Raw genomic sequence first — 18,375 nt, forward strand, 5'->3', positions numbered from 1 at the left:
GGGATACATTTCCCCACATGGCCTTCTGCTGAGAGCCTTACTTCCCTTCTACTTCCTTCTCCTTCAAGCAGCCTGTTCTGTGTCCTCTCTGCTAATGATTCATGTCTGCAAATGACTGGTTGCTGTAGAAGCACTGAAATCAAGATGAAATCCTTCAGCCTGTAGACTCCAGTCTACTGTGGGCCCCCTCCAATACTGCCCAGGCAGCAAATCATCGTCTGAGCTCACGTTGTCTGAAGACTCGAGTAGACTTCAGCAACTCCATGACACATCAAACAATATTTAGATCTGCAAAAGCAGCAGGTTGAAATCAGTCAACGACCAGTCTGCAAGTAGTTTATTACCTTCGACCACAAGGCTGGCAATGGATCTTCCCTGCTCGTGTTCTGCCTTCCAAATAAAACATTAATTGAAAAATAGAGAAGCATTTTGGCAGAGCTGGTATCATCGCAACATTGTGTGCTTATCGAAATCATACTCTGTCAACTCCCGCTCTTTAGAAGGACAGGCAAAAAACATGGGGCAGCTCTGATATTACTGTATGAGATCAGTGCAGTAGTGATAAGTGATCTTGACTCAGATCAACTTGTAGAACCAATCTGGGGTGGAAATCAGAAATAAGTTTGATAAGTTCAAGTTTATTACCATAGGCATACATAAGATTTCTTTATTAGTCACATGTACATTGAAACACACAGTGAACTGCATCTTCTGCGTAGAGTGTTCTGGGGGCAGCCCGCAAGTGTCGCCACACTTCCGGCGCCAACATAGCATGCCCACAACTTCCTAACCCGTACGTCTTTGGAATGTGGGAGGAAACCGGAGCACCCGAAGAAAATCCACACAGACACAGGGAGAACATACAAACTCCTTACAGACAGCGGCGGAAATTGAACCCGGGTCGCTGGCGCTATAATAGCGTTACACTAACTGCTACACTACCGTGCATACCCAGGGTATAAGCGCCATGAAAGTTAGCTTTTTGCAGCAGCAGCACAGTACATTACAAACATGTTAACATAAACTTAAATTAACATAACTTATACATAACTTACACGACAAAATAAATATAATGACACTAGCGCAAGTTGAGAGAGAGAAAAAGAAATATAGTCCAAGGTAGTGTTAGGGTTTCTCAGGTGGGTTCAAGAACCTGATGGCAATGGGGGAGAAGCTGTTGTTGAACCTTGAGGTGTGGGACTTCAGGCTCCTGTACCTCCTGCCTGATGGCAGCATCGGGGAGAGCGCATGGCCCGGATGGTGGGGGGGTCTCAAGCCCCAACATTTCAATCTTACCTGAAGTCCTCCCTGATCACCACATTTTCTGGCACAGTGAGGCCTCCCTGACACTTTCAGGTACCTCACTGGTCTTCTGGGTGGTCTGTACTGCCAAGGCTCTTGGGTCTGTCCAGTGATCATAAGATTGCTGATGTATTTAAATGGCCCAAAACATTGTTTGTCATTGTGGCTGCAGATCTCAGCTTTAGAAGGTAAGAACAGGAATATTTCAGTGTTCCCTGGAGAGCTGGCTGCAAAATGTCACCACATTCCAGTGCTACCACATGATCCAATATAGCAATAGTGTGTCAGCTCCATAGCAGTGACTACAAAGACCGTGTATAAACCAAGAAATAATGGGGTCCTGAATCTGAAAGTCCAGAAGGTATTAGATAAGGCGTCACATAAAAAGTAATGGCAGAAGGTAAGACCTCGTAACATTGGGAGTACCATATGGGCACTGATGGACGATTAGCAGACTGACAGGAAACAGAATCAAGATACATGGGTCACTTTCAGCTTGGTAAGCTGTAACTAGCAGGGTGCCAGAGGGATCAGTGCTGGGGCCTGAGGTTTTCACAATCTATATTAATGACTTAGAATGAAGGAAAGAGAGAATTGTGTTCAAAATAGCTGATGGTTATTTGAGTGCTGTGGTTGAAAGTCTGCTCCAAGATGGTAATTGATGTGTGCACCTAAATTATGCCTTGGGCAACATATTGGTAATGGTCTTAGCACATGAGAACAAGAGAAACAGGTCCATATGGTGGGAAAGTGAGTTTTGAAGAGGGTACAGAGTCTACAGATGGATATAGGTAGGTTCAGTGAATGAGCAGGAATTTGGCAGATGAGGTACAATATGGGGAAATGTCTGGTTACCCAGTTTGATAGAAGGAAAAGCAAAGCAGAACATTGGTTAGATGGAGTGAGACTGGAGAACGCCGCTGTCCAATGGGACCTGGGTAGATCAGTAAATGAAACACAAAGTAGCAACAGGTACAGCAAATAATTAGGAAAACAAATATCAGCCTTTATTGCAGGGAGGATGGAATATAGACGTGAAAGCCTTGCTGTAAATATTCGGGATGATATTGAGATTACACCCAGAGTATTACACACAGTTTGAGTCTCCCGATTTAAGAAGAGCTTTACTTGCATTGGAGGCAGTTCCAAGAAGGCTCCTGGGATGAAGGTGTTGGCTAATGAGGAAAGGTTGAGCAGCTCCTGCCTGTTCTCAATGGAGTTTAGAAGAATGAGAGGTGAACCTATTGAAACATCTAAGATTTTCAAAGGGCTTGACAGGATAAATGCTAATGAGGATGTTTCCCTTCCTGTTGGAACCGAGAACAGGAGTCATAGTCCAAGAGTAATGAGTGGTCTTCTTCAGACAGATGAGGAGAAATGTCTGCTCTTGGGGTGTTGGGCATCTTTGGAATTCTGCACCCCAGACAGCTGAAGAGGCGAAACCACTGAATATACTCAAGGTTGAGAAAGATTATTGGGGTTTTTTAATGGAAAATCAAGGATTATAGAGAGCAGCAGGGAAGTGGAGCTGAGGCCAAGATCAGATGAGGTATCATTGAATGGTGGAGTAAGCTTGAGGGGCCATATGGACCTGTTTCTCTTGTTCTTATGTGCTAAGACCATTAGCAATATGTTGCCCAAGGCATAATGTAGGTGCACACATCAATCACCATCTTGGAGCAGACTTTCAACCACAGCACTCATTTAATAGGCACTGGAGAATTAAATGTTGCAGTCTATACCACTCAAGTAGATGGCAGACAATATGTAAATGGCGGCTGGTAATGAGGGGCCATTCACAGGGTATACCAGGATTAGTGTCTGTACAGTTTTTTCTTCCTCAGTCATCGGTAATCCACCAGCACAAATCCAGGAGGATAAGATATCTTTATTAGTCACATGTACATCAAAACACACAGTGAAAATGCATCTTTTTGCGTAGAGTGTTCTGGGGGCAGCCCACAAGTGTCACCACGCTTCCAGCGCCAACATAGCATGCCCACAACTTCCTAACCCGTACATCTTTGGAATGTGGGAGGAAACCGGAGCACCCGGAGGAAACCCACGCAGACACGGGGAGAACATACAATCTCCTTACAGACAGTGGCCGGAATTGACCCCGGGTCGCTGGCGCTGTAAAGCGTTACACTAACCGCTACACTACCGTGCCTGCCCAACGTGGGCCTCGTGTATAAATTGAATGCGTCTTTTGCGTAAAAACTTCAAAACAATACGCAAGGTGATCCTTTACTGTGGTATTTCTGACAAGACATTTAAATAAAAGAATTTCCTTTTGACGAACCACTTTTCATTGTTCAAGAGACAGGCTCCTCTCTCCCTCTCAGTCACTCCCCACACTTGCAGATCTGATCAAATTGATCAACAATTGATTGTGTTGTCTCATCCTTATATAGCTACATGGAATAAAACTATTGTGCCACATGATTTTGAGCTGCCTGTCTCCCTTATCACACCCCACTTTCTTCTACAACCCATACTTCATGCACAAATAAATTATTTACCCAACTTTGCCAGATAAAGGGTTTTTTTTGTATTCAGGAAACCAGCAAAAAAAACGTGGAATATTCTCTGAAACAGGTCTTTCATAAATTTCTTTCAATAACTTCAGTGGAAGTCCTTCCCCCATTGGATTTCACTCCAGACCCTCCCGTGCACAGTGCAAGCACTGACACAGGAGCAACCGTATAGATTTGCTGTTCATTTATCAACAACAACAATGACTTCTTTCAGATGCCAGGAAGTTGTCCATTTCCTTTCCACAACTCCTAAACGTTTTGCTGTTTGACCAGTTGCACTGATATTTTAGGTCACCTTTTGATCATCCTGTTGGTAAATGAACTTTGCCTGGCCTGTTTTCTAGCTTTGCATATTATAGAAAACCATGTTTAATTCTAAGTTATTCAACATTTAATTTAGAAGTCTTCCAAATCTCCATGAGAAAAATCGCCAGGCTCCATAATTTTTTTTCAAAGCAACCATCAACAATGGTTTGCTTTTATATTCTTGTCTCATAGGAGTTACTTAATGTTAGTTGATGCCCAGAAGATCAAAAGCACTATTGTTTTAACTCAATGTTGGCGCTGTCGTCACACCTTCACAGTCCTGAGTTCTTGGCTCCTCTACTCACTGACCTTGAGGCAGGTAAAAGGTGAGGCTGACAAAGTCCACACATACAACTTTGTGTTCACAATGTTTAAAAATATCTATTACCTCAGGTTAAGAAAGATTCATCTGCTGCAGTAGTGAAAGTGTTACTGCCAAGGGAAATGTTACGTGCCTGCTCCCCGTTGATAGGACTGGAACTACTGCAGCATCAGCAAGAACACTCGTAGAACAAATGAGTGGGTGCTTCTGGCTTGCAAAGCAAACAGTCCTGATGACAGTGATTGAAAGGGCAGATTTCAAAGATTATAAATATTACTTCTTTCAATGTTCAACTCAGTTTTTCAATTTATAGGGCTGAATCGCCTTTACAAAATCAATGAGCAAAACTGTGGATTATTGCAAGTGCTCAGGAATGCCCATACAATGAACAAAGCACAGAATGATATTAATCCTCGATCCTTTGAAGGACAGTATTCGCATCGATTAAATGGTAGGTCAATTGCCTGCTGGACACAAGGTTGAGTTTGGAGGCCTGGAGTTGCACAGATCTATCTGATTGTGCCTGACCGTCAGAAGGTTTGCAGAATCAGCAGCACTGTTTTCCAGTAAGAGGAGGGGGGAGGTGGAGAAATAATATGAAATAGTCACAGTTCTCACCACTCATTCAAAGGTCATGACTCAATCCATGAAGAGAGACATGAATCAGGGTCATCTGCTTCAGCACAATCCCATGAGGTGTTTTAACTGCATATTAAGTTCTAAATACTATTAAAACAGCAAAGAAAATACGCAAACTTTTACAATACAATGATCAAGGTTTTTCTCCCCCATCATGTTTATTTGTTCCCATTGTTTTATTAACCAAGTACACATAAATGACCTACTGTGGCAGGCCAATTCAATTGCAAGTACATTTTGTACAGCGCTCCTCCCAGTTCAACAGAAGATTACTTCAATGAAGAATCTGGAGGAAGCAGTACAAAATTACAGCTTGTTTTAAATGTATAGTCTACATTATCCAGCAAGTTTTTTTTTAATATGATAAATGAATCCCAGAGGAGATGTTATCTTTAATTGGAACAGATGTACATGTATGAGGAGAAGCAAATCCATGACAGATAAAAGAAACACTTTCCCCCCCTTTTTTTTAAGTAATATATGAAATAGTTCACTCCACACATCAGCCCAGATTATGTTAATTCGATAACCTCAGAAATATCTCTCTGAATCACAGAGATGAACAAAACTTCAACATGTTCATTTAGTTAGCTTGTCATATTTTGCACCCACAGCTCTGTTGTTAAAGTAGTACTACTTATTTATATTTGAAGTTTCAATTTCAAAAACAAAACCTAAATTTATGGGGGTGAAATCCTGTGCATACCCTCACTTTCTCTCTTAATTTTAGCAGCAGAGCTGTGATCCTGAAAAATTGGCAGAAGCCACTGCTGATATAGCACTTCCATTGTTGCATGGCAGAATGAAAACCAAAATTTCTGGTTGAATTCTTTTGTGGCAATCATCAACCTCTCAGCGCAATAATGGTGAGGCTTTTTAAGATGCACAAATACAGTGTACTTTGTACTTGATTTATCTAACTGGATTACATAAAATAAACTTATGTTAACAAGCATCAGTAATTATTTGCCACTTGTTTAAAACCAAGGCGGTAATCTTTGACAACATTTATACAGTGAATTTTGACATAACATTTTTCTTGCCTCTTTTTCCATACTATTTCTGTAACTGACCAGAGCATTTAGATTGCAGTGGACATGCCAAACTGCACATTGTTCCACGTCTGACCCATTTAATGTGGACTGACCCATAAACCCCATAAAGAAACTCATGACTTACTGAGATGCCAAAAAGCTTCTTTAGAAAATTTACATTTAAAATACATTGATTGCAACTTATTCCAGAGCTTGTTTGTACACGTAACATTTTCAATAACAGGTTGTCAAATATCAAAGAAAATAGATGACCCCCCACCCCCCAATACAAAAACAGCCACAAAACTATTTTCTGTTCCCGTCTGTCTTTTGATCGCTCAGGTCACATACATCATTTCAGCTGAGAGCATCTCTGCAATACAAGATAAGATATCTTTATTAGTCACATGTACATCGAAACACACAGTGAAATGCATCTTTTATCTTTTGCGTAGAGTGTTCTGGGGGCAGCCCACAAGTGTCGCCATGCTTCCAGCGCCAACATAGCATGCCCACAACTTCCTAACCCGTACGTCTTTGGAATAAAACTGTAAGTAAAAGCTTGTTTATTTTGCATTTTGTACATTTCACAGCAGGCAAATCATTTCTTCCCCAAATCAAAGCACAATTGTTACAATTTATTATATTTTTAGAACATGAGTAAATTGCAAATACAAGTCTACGTCACAGTAATAGTGAAGTATATATAGTTTTACATATCATCTCTCTGATATGCAAGACTGAAATTATAGAACAATGTACTGAATAATCTTGGATTTTTCTCAGTGTAAGTTTATAAATTCTCGCAGCCTATCCTAATATTGGGCAAAGATAAAAGTTGCAACAGTAACAACACAAACGTCACACAAATAACTAAATAATGACCAAGGAGGAGGATAAGAAAAAGGCACATGCTTGTTATTTTAAAAGCTTTAAAGAATCGGCTTTTAAAATATTCTGGTTTTGAATTAATAAATACAAAAACAGTATCAAAAATATACACCTGTAAATAAAAGATGTATTGCAAGACAAATAAAGAGATTTAGATTTCACTTTCAAATGTCTGTAAGAATGTCTTTAAAGAAAGGATTTCGGGGTAAGCTCTGCTGGTCTTGCGGTAGAAATCTAAACCAGTTAGGTGCTCGATGTCACGCACACGTGCTGTGTGTAACTTCATGAGATCTTCAATCCATTTTGGGTCCTCATCGTTACTCTGAAATTAAAAAAAAAGAGACTTCGTGTTTGCTAAACTTGTTTGTGTTCTGAATATATTTCTTCCACAAACACACTGAAGCAGTACTGTTCGTGGCTGGGGAGAGCAGTGTTCCTTGCCGATGATACAATGAGTATTGTTGAGCCTCTTGGCCACTCCTTGCCCTTTCCTATGCCTCTTGCAGGCAAGAGAGAAAAATACATTCCGGCCTGCATTCAATGTCAGTTCCAAGGATAACAAGGTCAAAAAGTCACCTAACTTGCTCGGATCTACATTTAACACACATCTCCCTCCCATTTGTCTAATCCTACTGAGTTGCTCATTTGTCTTTTCTCCCCCAAGCTGCTCAAAATCAAAACATTGGCCGCCTGCTCTTGTCACAGGTACTGATTGCTCTGCTGCGCTTTTCCAGTCTCTTCTTTCAGATTTGCAGTTTTCCTCTTTGTATTGTATTGTTTTAATTATTAGCACTTTTCTTTCTGCAGTGCCAGCTTTGAAAATCCCTTCCAAACTTTGCTAGGATTTCTCTTCCACTGCTCATATTTCTCACTGTGACTTCCTATTTGCCGAAGCCTGATTTGTAGCCACGACCCTTTTCTCACCACCTGCTTCCAACTCCAGCTATGGCTCCGAGTGAAGCAGCAAAATGCCCATGAGTATGCTTGGGTCTTCATGTACAAGACTGCTGTTCTCAGAGTGCAGTGAATTAACCAAACTGATAAAGTAGATTACAGATAAGATCATTTGAATTCTAATACACATTATTTTGGAGATGAAGGGGAATGAGTCGGAGTACAGGAAAGAGATAGAGAGCTTAGTGGAATGGTATCATGACAATAGTGTTTCCCTCAACGTCAGCAAAACAAAAGAGCTGGTCATTGACTTCAGGAAAGGGGGCGGTGTACATGGACCTGTCTATATCAACGGTGCTGAGGTCGAGAAGGTTGAGAGCTTCAAGTTCCTAGGAGTGAACATCACTAATTGCCTGTCCTGGTCCAACCACGTGGACGCCACGGCCAAGAAAGCTCACCAGCACCTCTACTTCAGGAGGCTAAAGAAATTTGGCATGTCCCCTTTGATCCTCAATTTTTTATAGATGCACCATAGAAAGCATCCTATCTGGATGCATCACAACTTGGTACAGCAACTGCTCTGCCCAGGACCGCAAGAAACCACGGAGAGTTGTGGACACAGCCCAGTGCGTCACGGAAACCAGCCTCCCCTCCATGGATTCCATCTATACCTCTCACTGCCTTGGTGAAGCAGCCAACATAATCAAAGACCCCACCCACCTAGGTCATTCTCTCTCCTCTCCTCTCCCATCAGGCAGAAGATACAGGAACCTGAGGGCACTTACCACAGGCTCAAGGACAGTTTCTATCCCACTGTGTTAAGACTATTGAATGGTTCCCTTATATGATGAGATGGACTCTTGACCTCACAATCTACCTCGTTATGAACTGACACCTTATTGTCTATCTGCACTGCACTTCCCTGCAGCTGTGACATTTTACTCTAGATTCTGTTATTGTTTTTACCTGTACTACCTCAATGCACTCTGTACTAACCCAATGTATCTGCACTGTGTAATGAATTGATCTGCAAGACAAGTTTTTCCACTGTGCCTCGGTACAAGTGACAATAATAAACCAATACCAACACCAGATTCAATACATTAAGGATTTGACCACACATGTGTATACTGCTGGTGTGAAGAGATTACCTACTGTACCTGACAGACCAGCAAGTGATGCACTTCCTTGTGTTTCTGATGACTTAGTTGATTTCACGCAGAATAGGGAAGTGGGTGTAACAACTGTACAGTTATGGTTCTCATCCATCTACCCCTATTGAAGAATGTGCAGTGACAGCTGCCTGGCTCCACTTGGAGACAATATAACACTCATTATCAACTCCCAGAAAGATTTAAGATGGCACTGGGTGCAATGGGCCATCAAAAGAAGGGTATCAGAGCATAGCCCGTTCTATCTTAGTCCCTCAAGTAGTGGTGGCCCTGGGAAATCACGGCATGAAAAGAACTTGAGGCATCCGTTTATATAGAGGTAAACAACGTCAGGCCCTTACAGGCAGTGGCACTGGAAGAATGCCATTGTTACACAGTACTTACGTTACAACTTTCATCATTGTCAGGTCGGTGTGGCAGAATGAACGATGATGCAGTGAGTGGCCCATCACATTTATCCACAGGCTGAGTGCTGTCCAGGCAGCTGGTAATGATGCTGTAGTAATGGGTTGGGACTGGGATGGATGCATCAACTTGCCTAAAAGAACAAACAAAATTCAGATGGTACCAAAAACCCAAATACACAATTGTTCATCTTTTCATTCCAGTGCAGATGCTTTAAGAGGAAGTACTAATTCATCATATTTAGGCATTTTAGACCAAATTCTATGAAGGCATACTCCAGTGATAGCAACATATTCCCTTATATTTCAAAAAGATGGCTGGTCAATTTGAGTGTGTTGCTGCTTTATGTCATGCAGTTGTCTTTATTATGTAAACTTTCAAACCAAGGGTGATGAATCTGAACTTTGCCCCCTCTGGTACCCAGATGGGGCCTGACCAGGGCTCTGTAGTCTAAAACATCCCTTATTACTTTTGAATTTCAGTCCCACTGAGATAAAGAACATGCCAATGGCCTCTGGGGACACCTCTCTGGACTTGTGCACCAGCTTTTAGGGATTTGCTACATTAATGCATCAGTCCTTTTGTTTTTAACAAGTTCCCAGTTTTTCAACATAAGAAAATACTTGGATTTGCCCTTCTCAAATCTGCAATGGATGACCCGCACTTGACCATTCCAAATATCACCTGCTACTTTTATTTTTAACCCTTTCATTTATTCTTCTGTTCCTCAGTGTCTTCTAATCCCCATCTACACATGACTGTACCCTGTACTCTAGTGTCAACTGCAAATTTGGGTAAATAACTTCTTATACTTTTGTCCAAAGCATTAACATGGTGTAACCTGTGCTCCTGGGAATGTTGGGTACCATCAATCAGAGAATAAACACTTTTTACATTGCACCATATACCCAATTATTGCCTCTCTCACATGGTCACCTAATCTCATTCTTGCTACTAATTTCAGCTGGACTTTCTTCAGTCCCTCATGGAAGCCCACACAGATTCTATCCATAGACATAAGATAAAGATATCTTATCCTATTAGTCACATGTACATCGAAACACACAGTGAAAAGCATCTTTTGTGTAGAGTGTTCTGGGGGCAGCCCACAAGTGTCGCCACGCTTCCAGTGGCGATATATCATGCCCACAACTTCCTAACCTGTACGTCTTTGGAACGTGGGAGGAAACTGGAGCACCCGGAGGAAACCCACGCAGACACGGGGAGAACATACAAACTCCTTACAGACAGCAGCCAGAATTGAACCCGGGTCGCTGGCGCTGTAAAGCATTATGCTAACTGTGTCTGACTATCTACACAGATGTGCATACCCACATAAATATTGGTCGCTCAAAATCTACTTCTAGGTTAGAAAATTCTGCTAGTAGATATTCTAAACATTTTGGCAGCTAAATTGGATAATGTGGGAATTGTGATGCACAATGAATTTCCCCATTTGCAAGAAATTCATGCCACCTGATCCTTTTCATCATTTAAATGGCTAGCCTACATTACAGGCCTTCATCCACAAGGCTCAATTTCTTAAGAAGGTAGCACTAAGTCCAAGCTAAAGCCAACCTACAGCTCTTGATGGGGAAATCCATTGTGTCTGTAATGGGTAATGGGAAGGCAGGTTAGGGATCAGTGATGCTCATTTCAAAAGATGGTACAATACCAAAATGAGATGTCCTCTACCTTCAGGGAGGGCTGGAGATTCCCGGGACATATGCTGAAACGGAAATGGGAGTGGAGAGCTATAGGGGTGAATGCCGTAAATGCAGTACCTGAATGAAGCCTTGCGGAAGGTTAATTACCTGACACTGTGGTTAAGTGAATTCACTTCTGAGTGTCACTTGACATAAACTGAATCAATGGCCTCACTCACTGCTCACCAGAAGCCCATACTTCAGGAACAATTTCCATCTGTTTGTTCTTTTACCCAACACTCTCATGCTCCACTAACCATAACAAGCACAACACTTCAGCAAACTCATGCCCACATCTCACAGCTGGCATACACTACTGCCTTTTCAATCCTGGAAGACACATCCAAACACATTCCACCATGGATTACAGCACAAGAGACAAGGTGGCACACAACCAGAGGCAACTGAAGCAAACTGGTGTGGAAGGAGAGTAATCAATGGTGGCCTGCACCACGAGCTTGCTTGCAATCCTGGTGAATCAGTGTGTTCACTTTGCCCACTGCTCTCTACCAAAGGTGAACAAAATGAATTCTGCTCTCCTGACCTAGAGTGCATCAACAATCATCCTGATGCATTACACCTTCTGCTAATCACAATATGGTACATCTCCTGCCCCAGACCAGAAAATCCCAGAAGTTGGTGGCTATCAGTACCTTAACAGCTCCTGGCAAAGCAGTTCTTACCCTACCATGTAGCAATAGTTATAGCTGTGGTACATGCCTCAGGACCTCCTGAAGGAGTATTCCTGTTGACTGTGGTCCATATTGGACAATTGGTCACTGAACACCATTGTTAGCTAGGACCCCATGCCCTTCTGTCCCTCGCTGATTGCCTTGTTTTGCTATGCTCTCCTTGATTTCCCTGTTGTGGTGTTTACTTGGGGGAAAGGGAGCTAAACCACCCGTCTAATGGAGTAATTTGGCTCTGCTGAAGCCTCTGAAAGGTGGTTAATCCTTGATCCTGCCACATCACTCCCTCAGACTTCACAAAGTACAAAGACCTCTGAAAACACCAGGAACTGGAAAGCAAAAAAAAACTGAAATAAAAGCAGAGAGAGAGAAAAAAAAACAAAAAGTGGTGGAAACACTTGGCATCTATGGAGAAAGAAGCAGGAGTAAATATTTCAGCTTGGTCATCCTTCATCTGTTTTTATTTGGAAACACCATGAAGTAGCTGATCTAAACCAGTACTCTCTACAAACCAATCAGCAATTAACCTGCAAGTAACTGATGATCCCTCAGTGTTCACAAGTTAAAGCCTCTCAGTTAATAGTTCAGGAGATGGAATACCTCCTGCTGGCCTCTCTGTGCAAATTGAAATGTGGCATTATCCACATGGCTGAGCTCCAATTTGACAGCATTGGAATCAACACAAACTCGTACGTCCATTGATGGCACATTCTGGCTACAAAGCATCCATCCGGCTTGTGAAAGTGTCCCACTCCAGCTCCCTTCCCAATGTTTTGGCTGACGTGACTTGAACTATATGCATAGATATTAGCTTTGAAGCATTATATGATGGAAGCTGTTATAGTCATTTGTGCAATTTTACCATAAAATGTCAAAGGTCTTTCCCCGAATCACTTTGCCACTTACCACTTCAAACAACCTTTCTTTTAAAAGATAACTCTCAGCATTCCTCCCAACACACTCTAAAATAACACTTTTAAGTTTATGAATCTTGTCACTGGCTCCTCAGTGCATCAAAATGCTTCAGAATTTAATAAATTAGGAGGCCGTTGATCTATCATCTTTTAATGATAAAAAAAAAATAATCTTGAGTTGAAAAGTGAGGGATGGAAGTGTAGCAGAGTACACTAGAGCAAGTGTGGTGATACAGCCTCCAGGACCATCACTGGTTTGAATTTGCTGTTCAACTCTAGATCGGTGCTGTATTACATTGTTCAAGTCCCCAGGGTGGGCTCTGGGTCTCTTCACAACTTTTAAAGTTTGTATGTAATGTTTTTAATATTTGGTGGAATGCATTCTCTCACCATGGATGCATTGAGGTCAACAACATGCATGCAGAGCTCCCAATATATTCACTAGGGTTTACTGGTAAATGCTAGAGTTGAGTCATTAGCTTCACTCTAACAGTTGCATTGCTCCTTTTCTTTGAATATTTTTCTGTAAATATTTGATAGTGCACACCAGCATTCATAGGTATCAAATTCCTCTTTAATCTCAAGCGAGAAGTCAGTCCATATTTACTTTCATTCTTGTTGCTGAGTGGGATTTTCCAAATGAACTCTAAAACAACAAGCAACATCATGAACATACTAATTCCTACAACAACAGTGATCCATAGCCTTTTGTTCTGTTTACAACTGATGCATTAGCTCTGGTATATATTCTACCACAGATCTGGAGAATTCTGCATCATTTAAGTTATAGTTTAAATAAGTAAATATTTCAAACTGTTTGTGATGGCCCGTTAAATGTTATGCTTTAAAACAATGTTTGTGCAGAGAAGCACCAAAAGATTTATGGTAAACATGCAAATATAAATTTTATCATTTAACTTTAGGCTTGCAGCAATCCAGGAATATTACTCAGAACCTTGCAGCAATATTTAAAACTTGATTTCAGCTCACTTGCTGGAATATCAAAACAATGAATAATGTCACATTAGACAAAGAGATTTATATCAAGCGTTTCTGAATCTTCACAAGACTTTTTTTTAAAAAAGAACTTCAGATCTGCTCTAAGGTTTCATTTTAAAAACCTTGAAATACTTGACATTTATGTTTTGTTCTGTTTCCTAGGTCCAGAATTGATTTTTTAGAATGGAAACCTTCAGATGTTGTTTTCCCACTCAGTCATGACCTATAATTTCAAATATTAACCAGGCACATTTATAGGTACAACGTGTTCTATTTATTTTGTGAAAGAGTGATATCAATATGTAGGTACTTAAATTGGGCAAATTATATTGTCCGCAGCACAACATTTTGTGACTTCATTTCAACTTTTTCCTCTTAAATTTTACCATTTCTTAAACTTTTTTTTAATTTTGGTTACCTCTTCACACTTCCCTTTTTATACTTATCACTGCCAACTTTCCATCGCTATAAGTTCATTGTCTTATTCCTCTTTTTATATTGTTACCATCACACGGTGAGCATAAAACTGAAGCCTTGAACAACATCCAATAAATGCAAGAAGTTCTGAAGACACTGGAATAGGCATGTTTCAATTTTATTTTTATCTCCCTCTGTAAATCTATTGTTTTGGTCTCTCCCTCTGCAAATCTACATGCATCTACTTCTTATTATTCATTCTCCTTCTTGGCTAGTCTGTTATGGTTCATGTAATTGATGTGTGAAGCAACATTCACATTCAGAAAAGATTTTTCTCTCATTAAATAAATGATCCCAGTCATACAAGCCTTCCAAAAGAACATATTTTCAGTTATAAGTTATTCTTTTTACTTATACTTCAAATTGTTTGATAAGAGTTTTTGAAGCTGAAATATTTAGCTTCATCAGCTAAAAAAATCTCAATGGGTAAAAGTAGGCTCATGACCACCTTTGAGGACGACAGGGAATGGCAATAGTTGCTGACCACGGCAGAAATGACCACATCCCAGAAATGAATAGAAAACTAATGTTGGGAAATTTCTTGAAGCTGGTAGCACCTTCTATTTTCTACAGCTGGAATTGTGATACACAGACACATAAGCAGTTAATTGAGTTTTCAGTAAAGTTATTCTGTTAGAGTGGGAACATTTCCAAAGAATTTCCTGTCCAATTTGAAAAAGTGGGAAAGGATAAAAGCATACAAATGCAAAAGGAAAGAAAAGGTGTTTAACATTAATTCCATGGCATGTTTCATTATTAATATTTTGTGACTGACATTCCTTGTCTAACTAAGTGGCAATGTGATTAACTGCATCTGGAGTTTTTGAAAAGTAGCTGTTTAAGTTCTTGCTCTGCTGGTAAATGAAAGGTTACGTGAAGGTCTGAAGAATAACGGAAGATTTACATTTAAAATAGCATGGTTCAGATCCCTTCCTGGTCTGAAAACACATTATAGCCAATTACTACTTTTAGAAGTATGATCACTGTTGCAAAATAGGAATGACAACAGCCATTCTGCAAACACCAGGGTCCCACAAATAGCAATGCAACAATGGTCAACTGTAGTAACACTGCAGAATAAATGCTAGCCTGGATACTAAGGTAAATTCTCTATTCTTTCTTGAAATAATGCTGTGAGATCTTTTGTATCCACCTGAGAGTTCTGGTTTAAGTGGGGAGAGAAAATAAGAGTCTGCCATCAGATTTATTGGGTCAGTTAATGATAAGCTTTTTGTGTTCTACTTGTTTAATTGTGTTTCAGTAACTAGCCTATCTCAAGAAATAAACATTAAAATGCAACATAAATAAAGTGCATCACCTTATATTTAAACAGACAAAAAGAAAAACAGTCTAGGCTTACCGTTTAATTTTATCAAGTGTGTCATAAAGACCATCATAGTCATAATCAAACACAGGTCCACTTAGAACATTAATTCCATTCCGTTCTGTTGCCAGTTTTTTCACCACTACCTTGTGAAAATGGTTCCACACTTCTGCTCAGCATCAACCAGAACAGAGAGAAAAAACAACAGCTAATGAAGGGAACGCAATTGTTAACAAACAACAGTAAAATGTAACTGACATTTACTTGGAACAACATGCACCTTGCCTACCTTAGATCCCTCACAGATACGCAAAACTATATTGATAGACATTATTGGGAAAGTAACCCAGAAGGCTGGATTATTGCATGTTGAGTGCTGCCAAATCTATTGCAGGATTGTACAAGCAGCCAGGTAGCAGCTGCTTGATGGCTTTACACATCAATTGATATTTTCTTGTTATCAAATAATATTGATAAAGCTGCAGAATACCTGGCTCTTGACTATTGTGATAGGAGCTCAAGATTCACATCCCTGCAAGCTTTTAAAAATTGTAATCTAGAGGAAAATTAACAACCGTGCACAGTCTCAAGTTGTTAACTGGTAGGGCACAAAAGTGCATTTCAAAATATTTTCTTCTCTTCCAAAAAGAAATTATAGTCCCAGGAAAATTGATGGATTGAGACAGGTAGGAACAGAATGATTTTGAAAAAGAATACCAAACACATGAAACGGTTACAAGGTCACTTACCACTGCATATTGCAACCAAAACCTTCCAAACAGATGCAAGGAACACATGCAAGGACTTGGGCTGATGAGTGGCAAGTGACATTCATGCCACACAACTACCAGGCAGAGATCACCTTCAATAAAGAAATGTGGATCTACCTTCCCTTGTCATTCAGTGGAATTAGCACTGTTGGATTCTTTACCCCATGGGGTTGTAGGGGTTAGGTTATTACAAGTGTACAAGGTGGAGCTACATAAATTTTTGAAAGATCGGGGAACTGAGGGCTATGGGGAACCGGCACAGAACAGGAGGTTGGAGCTGCCATGATCAGCCATGATCATATCGAATGGCAAAGCAGACCTGAGCAGCCAGATGGCCTTCTCCTGCTCCTATTTTCTTATGAATCCTTCAACATCACCACTGATCCTTGGGAATCACCACTGACAAAAAATAAAATCTCAGTAACAAAAATAAGGAACCAAGATTTCCCCACTTTCCTTTCTGAATTTCCAAGTGCTGACATATACTCACTTTTAAAAGCTGGATACATTGGAACTATATTTGAAGTTAAAAGGGCATCATATTTAGCATCAAGAGAGGATCCAAGGGCTGCAAATGAAGGAAAAGCAAATTGAGCAGATGGGAATTACATTGAAATATATATTTTCAAAGTAGAACCAATTTTGTATATCTGATTTAATATGCCCAAGTTAGTACTTAAAACTTCATTTGAAAGTAAATTCAATGAGAAATACCACACATCCAAGAGATCTAACTGCCTTCCTTTGTCATGTAAGGTGATTACCACTGTCAGATCCTGCTGCTAGAGCAGTACAGGGGCTGGGTATCCTGCAGTGAGTCATTCACCACATGACTCCTCAAAGCCTTCCCACACTCTCCAAGGGCACAAATAAAGAGTAGGTTTACTTTCTTGCCTCGATGAGTGCAGCTCACACCATCCAGGAAAAGCCACTTCATAGGCTTCCCATCCCCTGCCCTAAACATTCATTTCCTCCACCATCAGTATAATGTGGTTACAGAACAAAACATCCACAAGAAGCTCTCTTGCGACTCCCCAGTGCTAAAGCGACAGCGTCTACCAAAGTTTTAATTGCTGCCACCAAGCACACAGGACAGCAGGCACAAGCAAACATCACCGCCTCCAAGGTCCCCCCACACACACCACCCCAAATCGTAAATGTTTTTGATTTCCTTCATCCTCGGTGAGTCAAAATCTTGAAAGCTACCAGTCTGTACTGGGGGAGTAGTTTCACCACACAGGTTGCAGTAGTACTCTCAAGGGCAACTAGGAATAGGCAATAAAGGCAAGGTTTTCATTGATACCCCACATCTCGCAAATGGATGAAGAGAATAAAAAAGATACATAAACTGAATTTCAATCCCTGTCTAACCTGTGTCTAATCCCTAGAGAGAAAGATTTGATAGTCTGGGTTTGATTATCTGCATGAGTGAGTATTTTTCCCCTTGCAGCATTGTCAGAAGATAAGACAAGATAAAATTTCTTTATTAATCACATGTATATCAAAACACACAGTGAAATGCATCTTTTGCGTAGAGTGTTCTGAGGGCAACCCACAAGTGTCGCCATGTTTCCGGTGCCAACATAACATGCCTACAACTTCCTAACTCATACGTCTTTGGAATGTGGGAGGAAACTGGAGCACCCGGAGGAAACCCACACAGACACAGGGAGAATGTACAAACTCCTTACAGACAGCAGCTGGAATTGAACCCAGGTCGCTGGCACTGTAAAGCATTACGCTAACCGCTACACTACCATGCCTGTAGTTATCTGGAACAACTATAGAAACCTGGATTCTTTAGTCTTGAAAAGAGATAGCTAAGAGAGGCCTCAAGGTTATATAAAGTAGTGAGCTATATGGAGAAGTAAATCTAGGACCTGTGAAACCATGACAGCATGGCGTAGGTTCAAATGGTAATTTGATACCAACTTGGCTTTTCTATAGACAAGAGAACGTGAAGGTAAAAGAAAGCACTTTGGAACCGTTTAAAG

The 18,375-nt window shown here is 40.7% G+C and overlaps 1 protein-coding gene across 4 annotated transcripts in view; it reads right to left on the reverse strand.

Annotated features, from left to right (window-relative positions):
- Positions 1–3,172: 3,172 nt before the first annotated feature.
- Positions 3,173–18,375, reverse strand: part of enpp2 (ectonucleotide pyrophosphatase/phosphodiesterase 2) — a 72,504-nt gene continuing 57,301 nt past the window's right edge. For 3 of the 4 annotated variants that reach the window (XM_052022751.1, XM_052022749.1, XM_052022748.1), the window contains 5 exons: positions 16,872–16,949; positions 15,648–15,780; positions 9,482–9,635; positions 7,144–7,353; positions 3,173–6,513 (listed from right to left, as the gene is read on the reverse strand). In XM_052022751.1, coding sequence (XP_051878711.1) covers positions 7,183–7,353; positions 9,482–9,635; positions 15,648–15,780; positions 16,872–16,949 — 536 coding nt within the window. In that variant the 3' untranslated portion in view covers positions 3,173–6,513; positions 7,144–7,182. Of the gene's footprint in view, positions 7,354–9,481; positions 9,636–15,647; positions 15,781–16,871; positions 16,950–18,375 lie in introns of all 4 variants that reach the window. The other variant, XM_052022750.1, reaches the window with a different exon arrangement.

The sequence above is a fragment of the Pristis pectinata genome, chromosome 9, assembly GCF_009764475.1.
Source record: "Pristis pectinata isolate sPriPec2 chromosome 9, sPriPec2.1.pri, whole genome shotgun sequence".
Lineage (NCBI taxonomy): Eukaryota > Metazoa > Chordata > Chondrichthyes > Rhinopristiformes > Pristidae > Pristis > Pristis pectinata.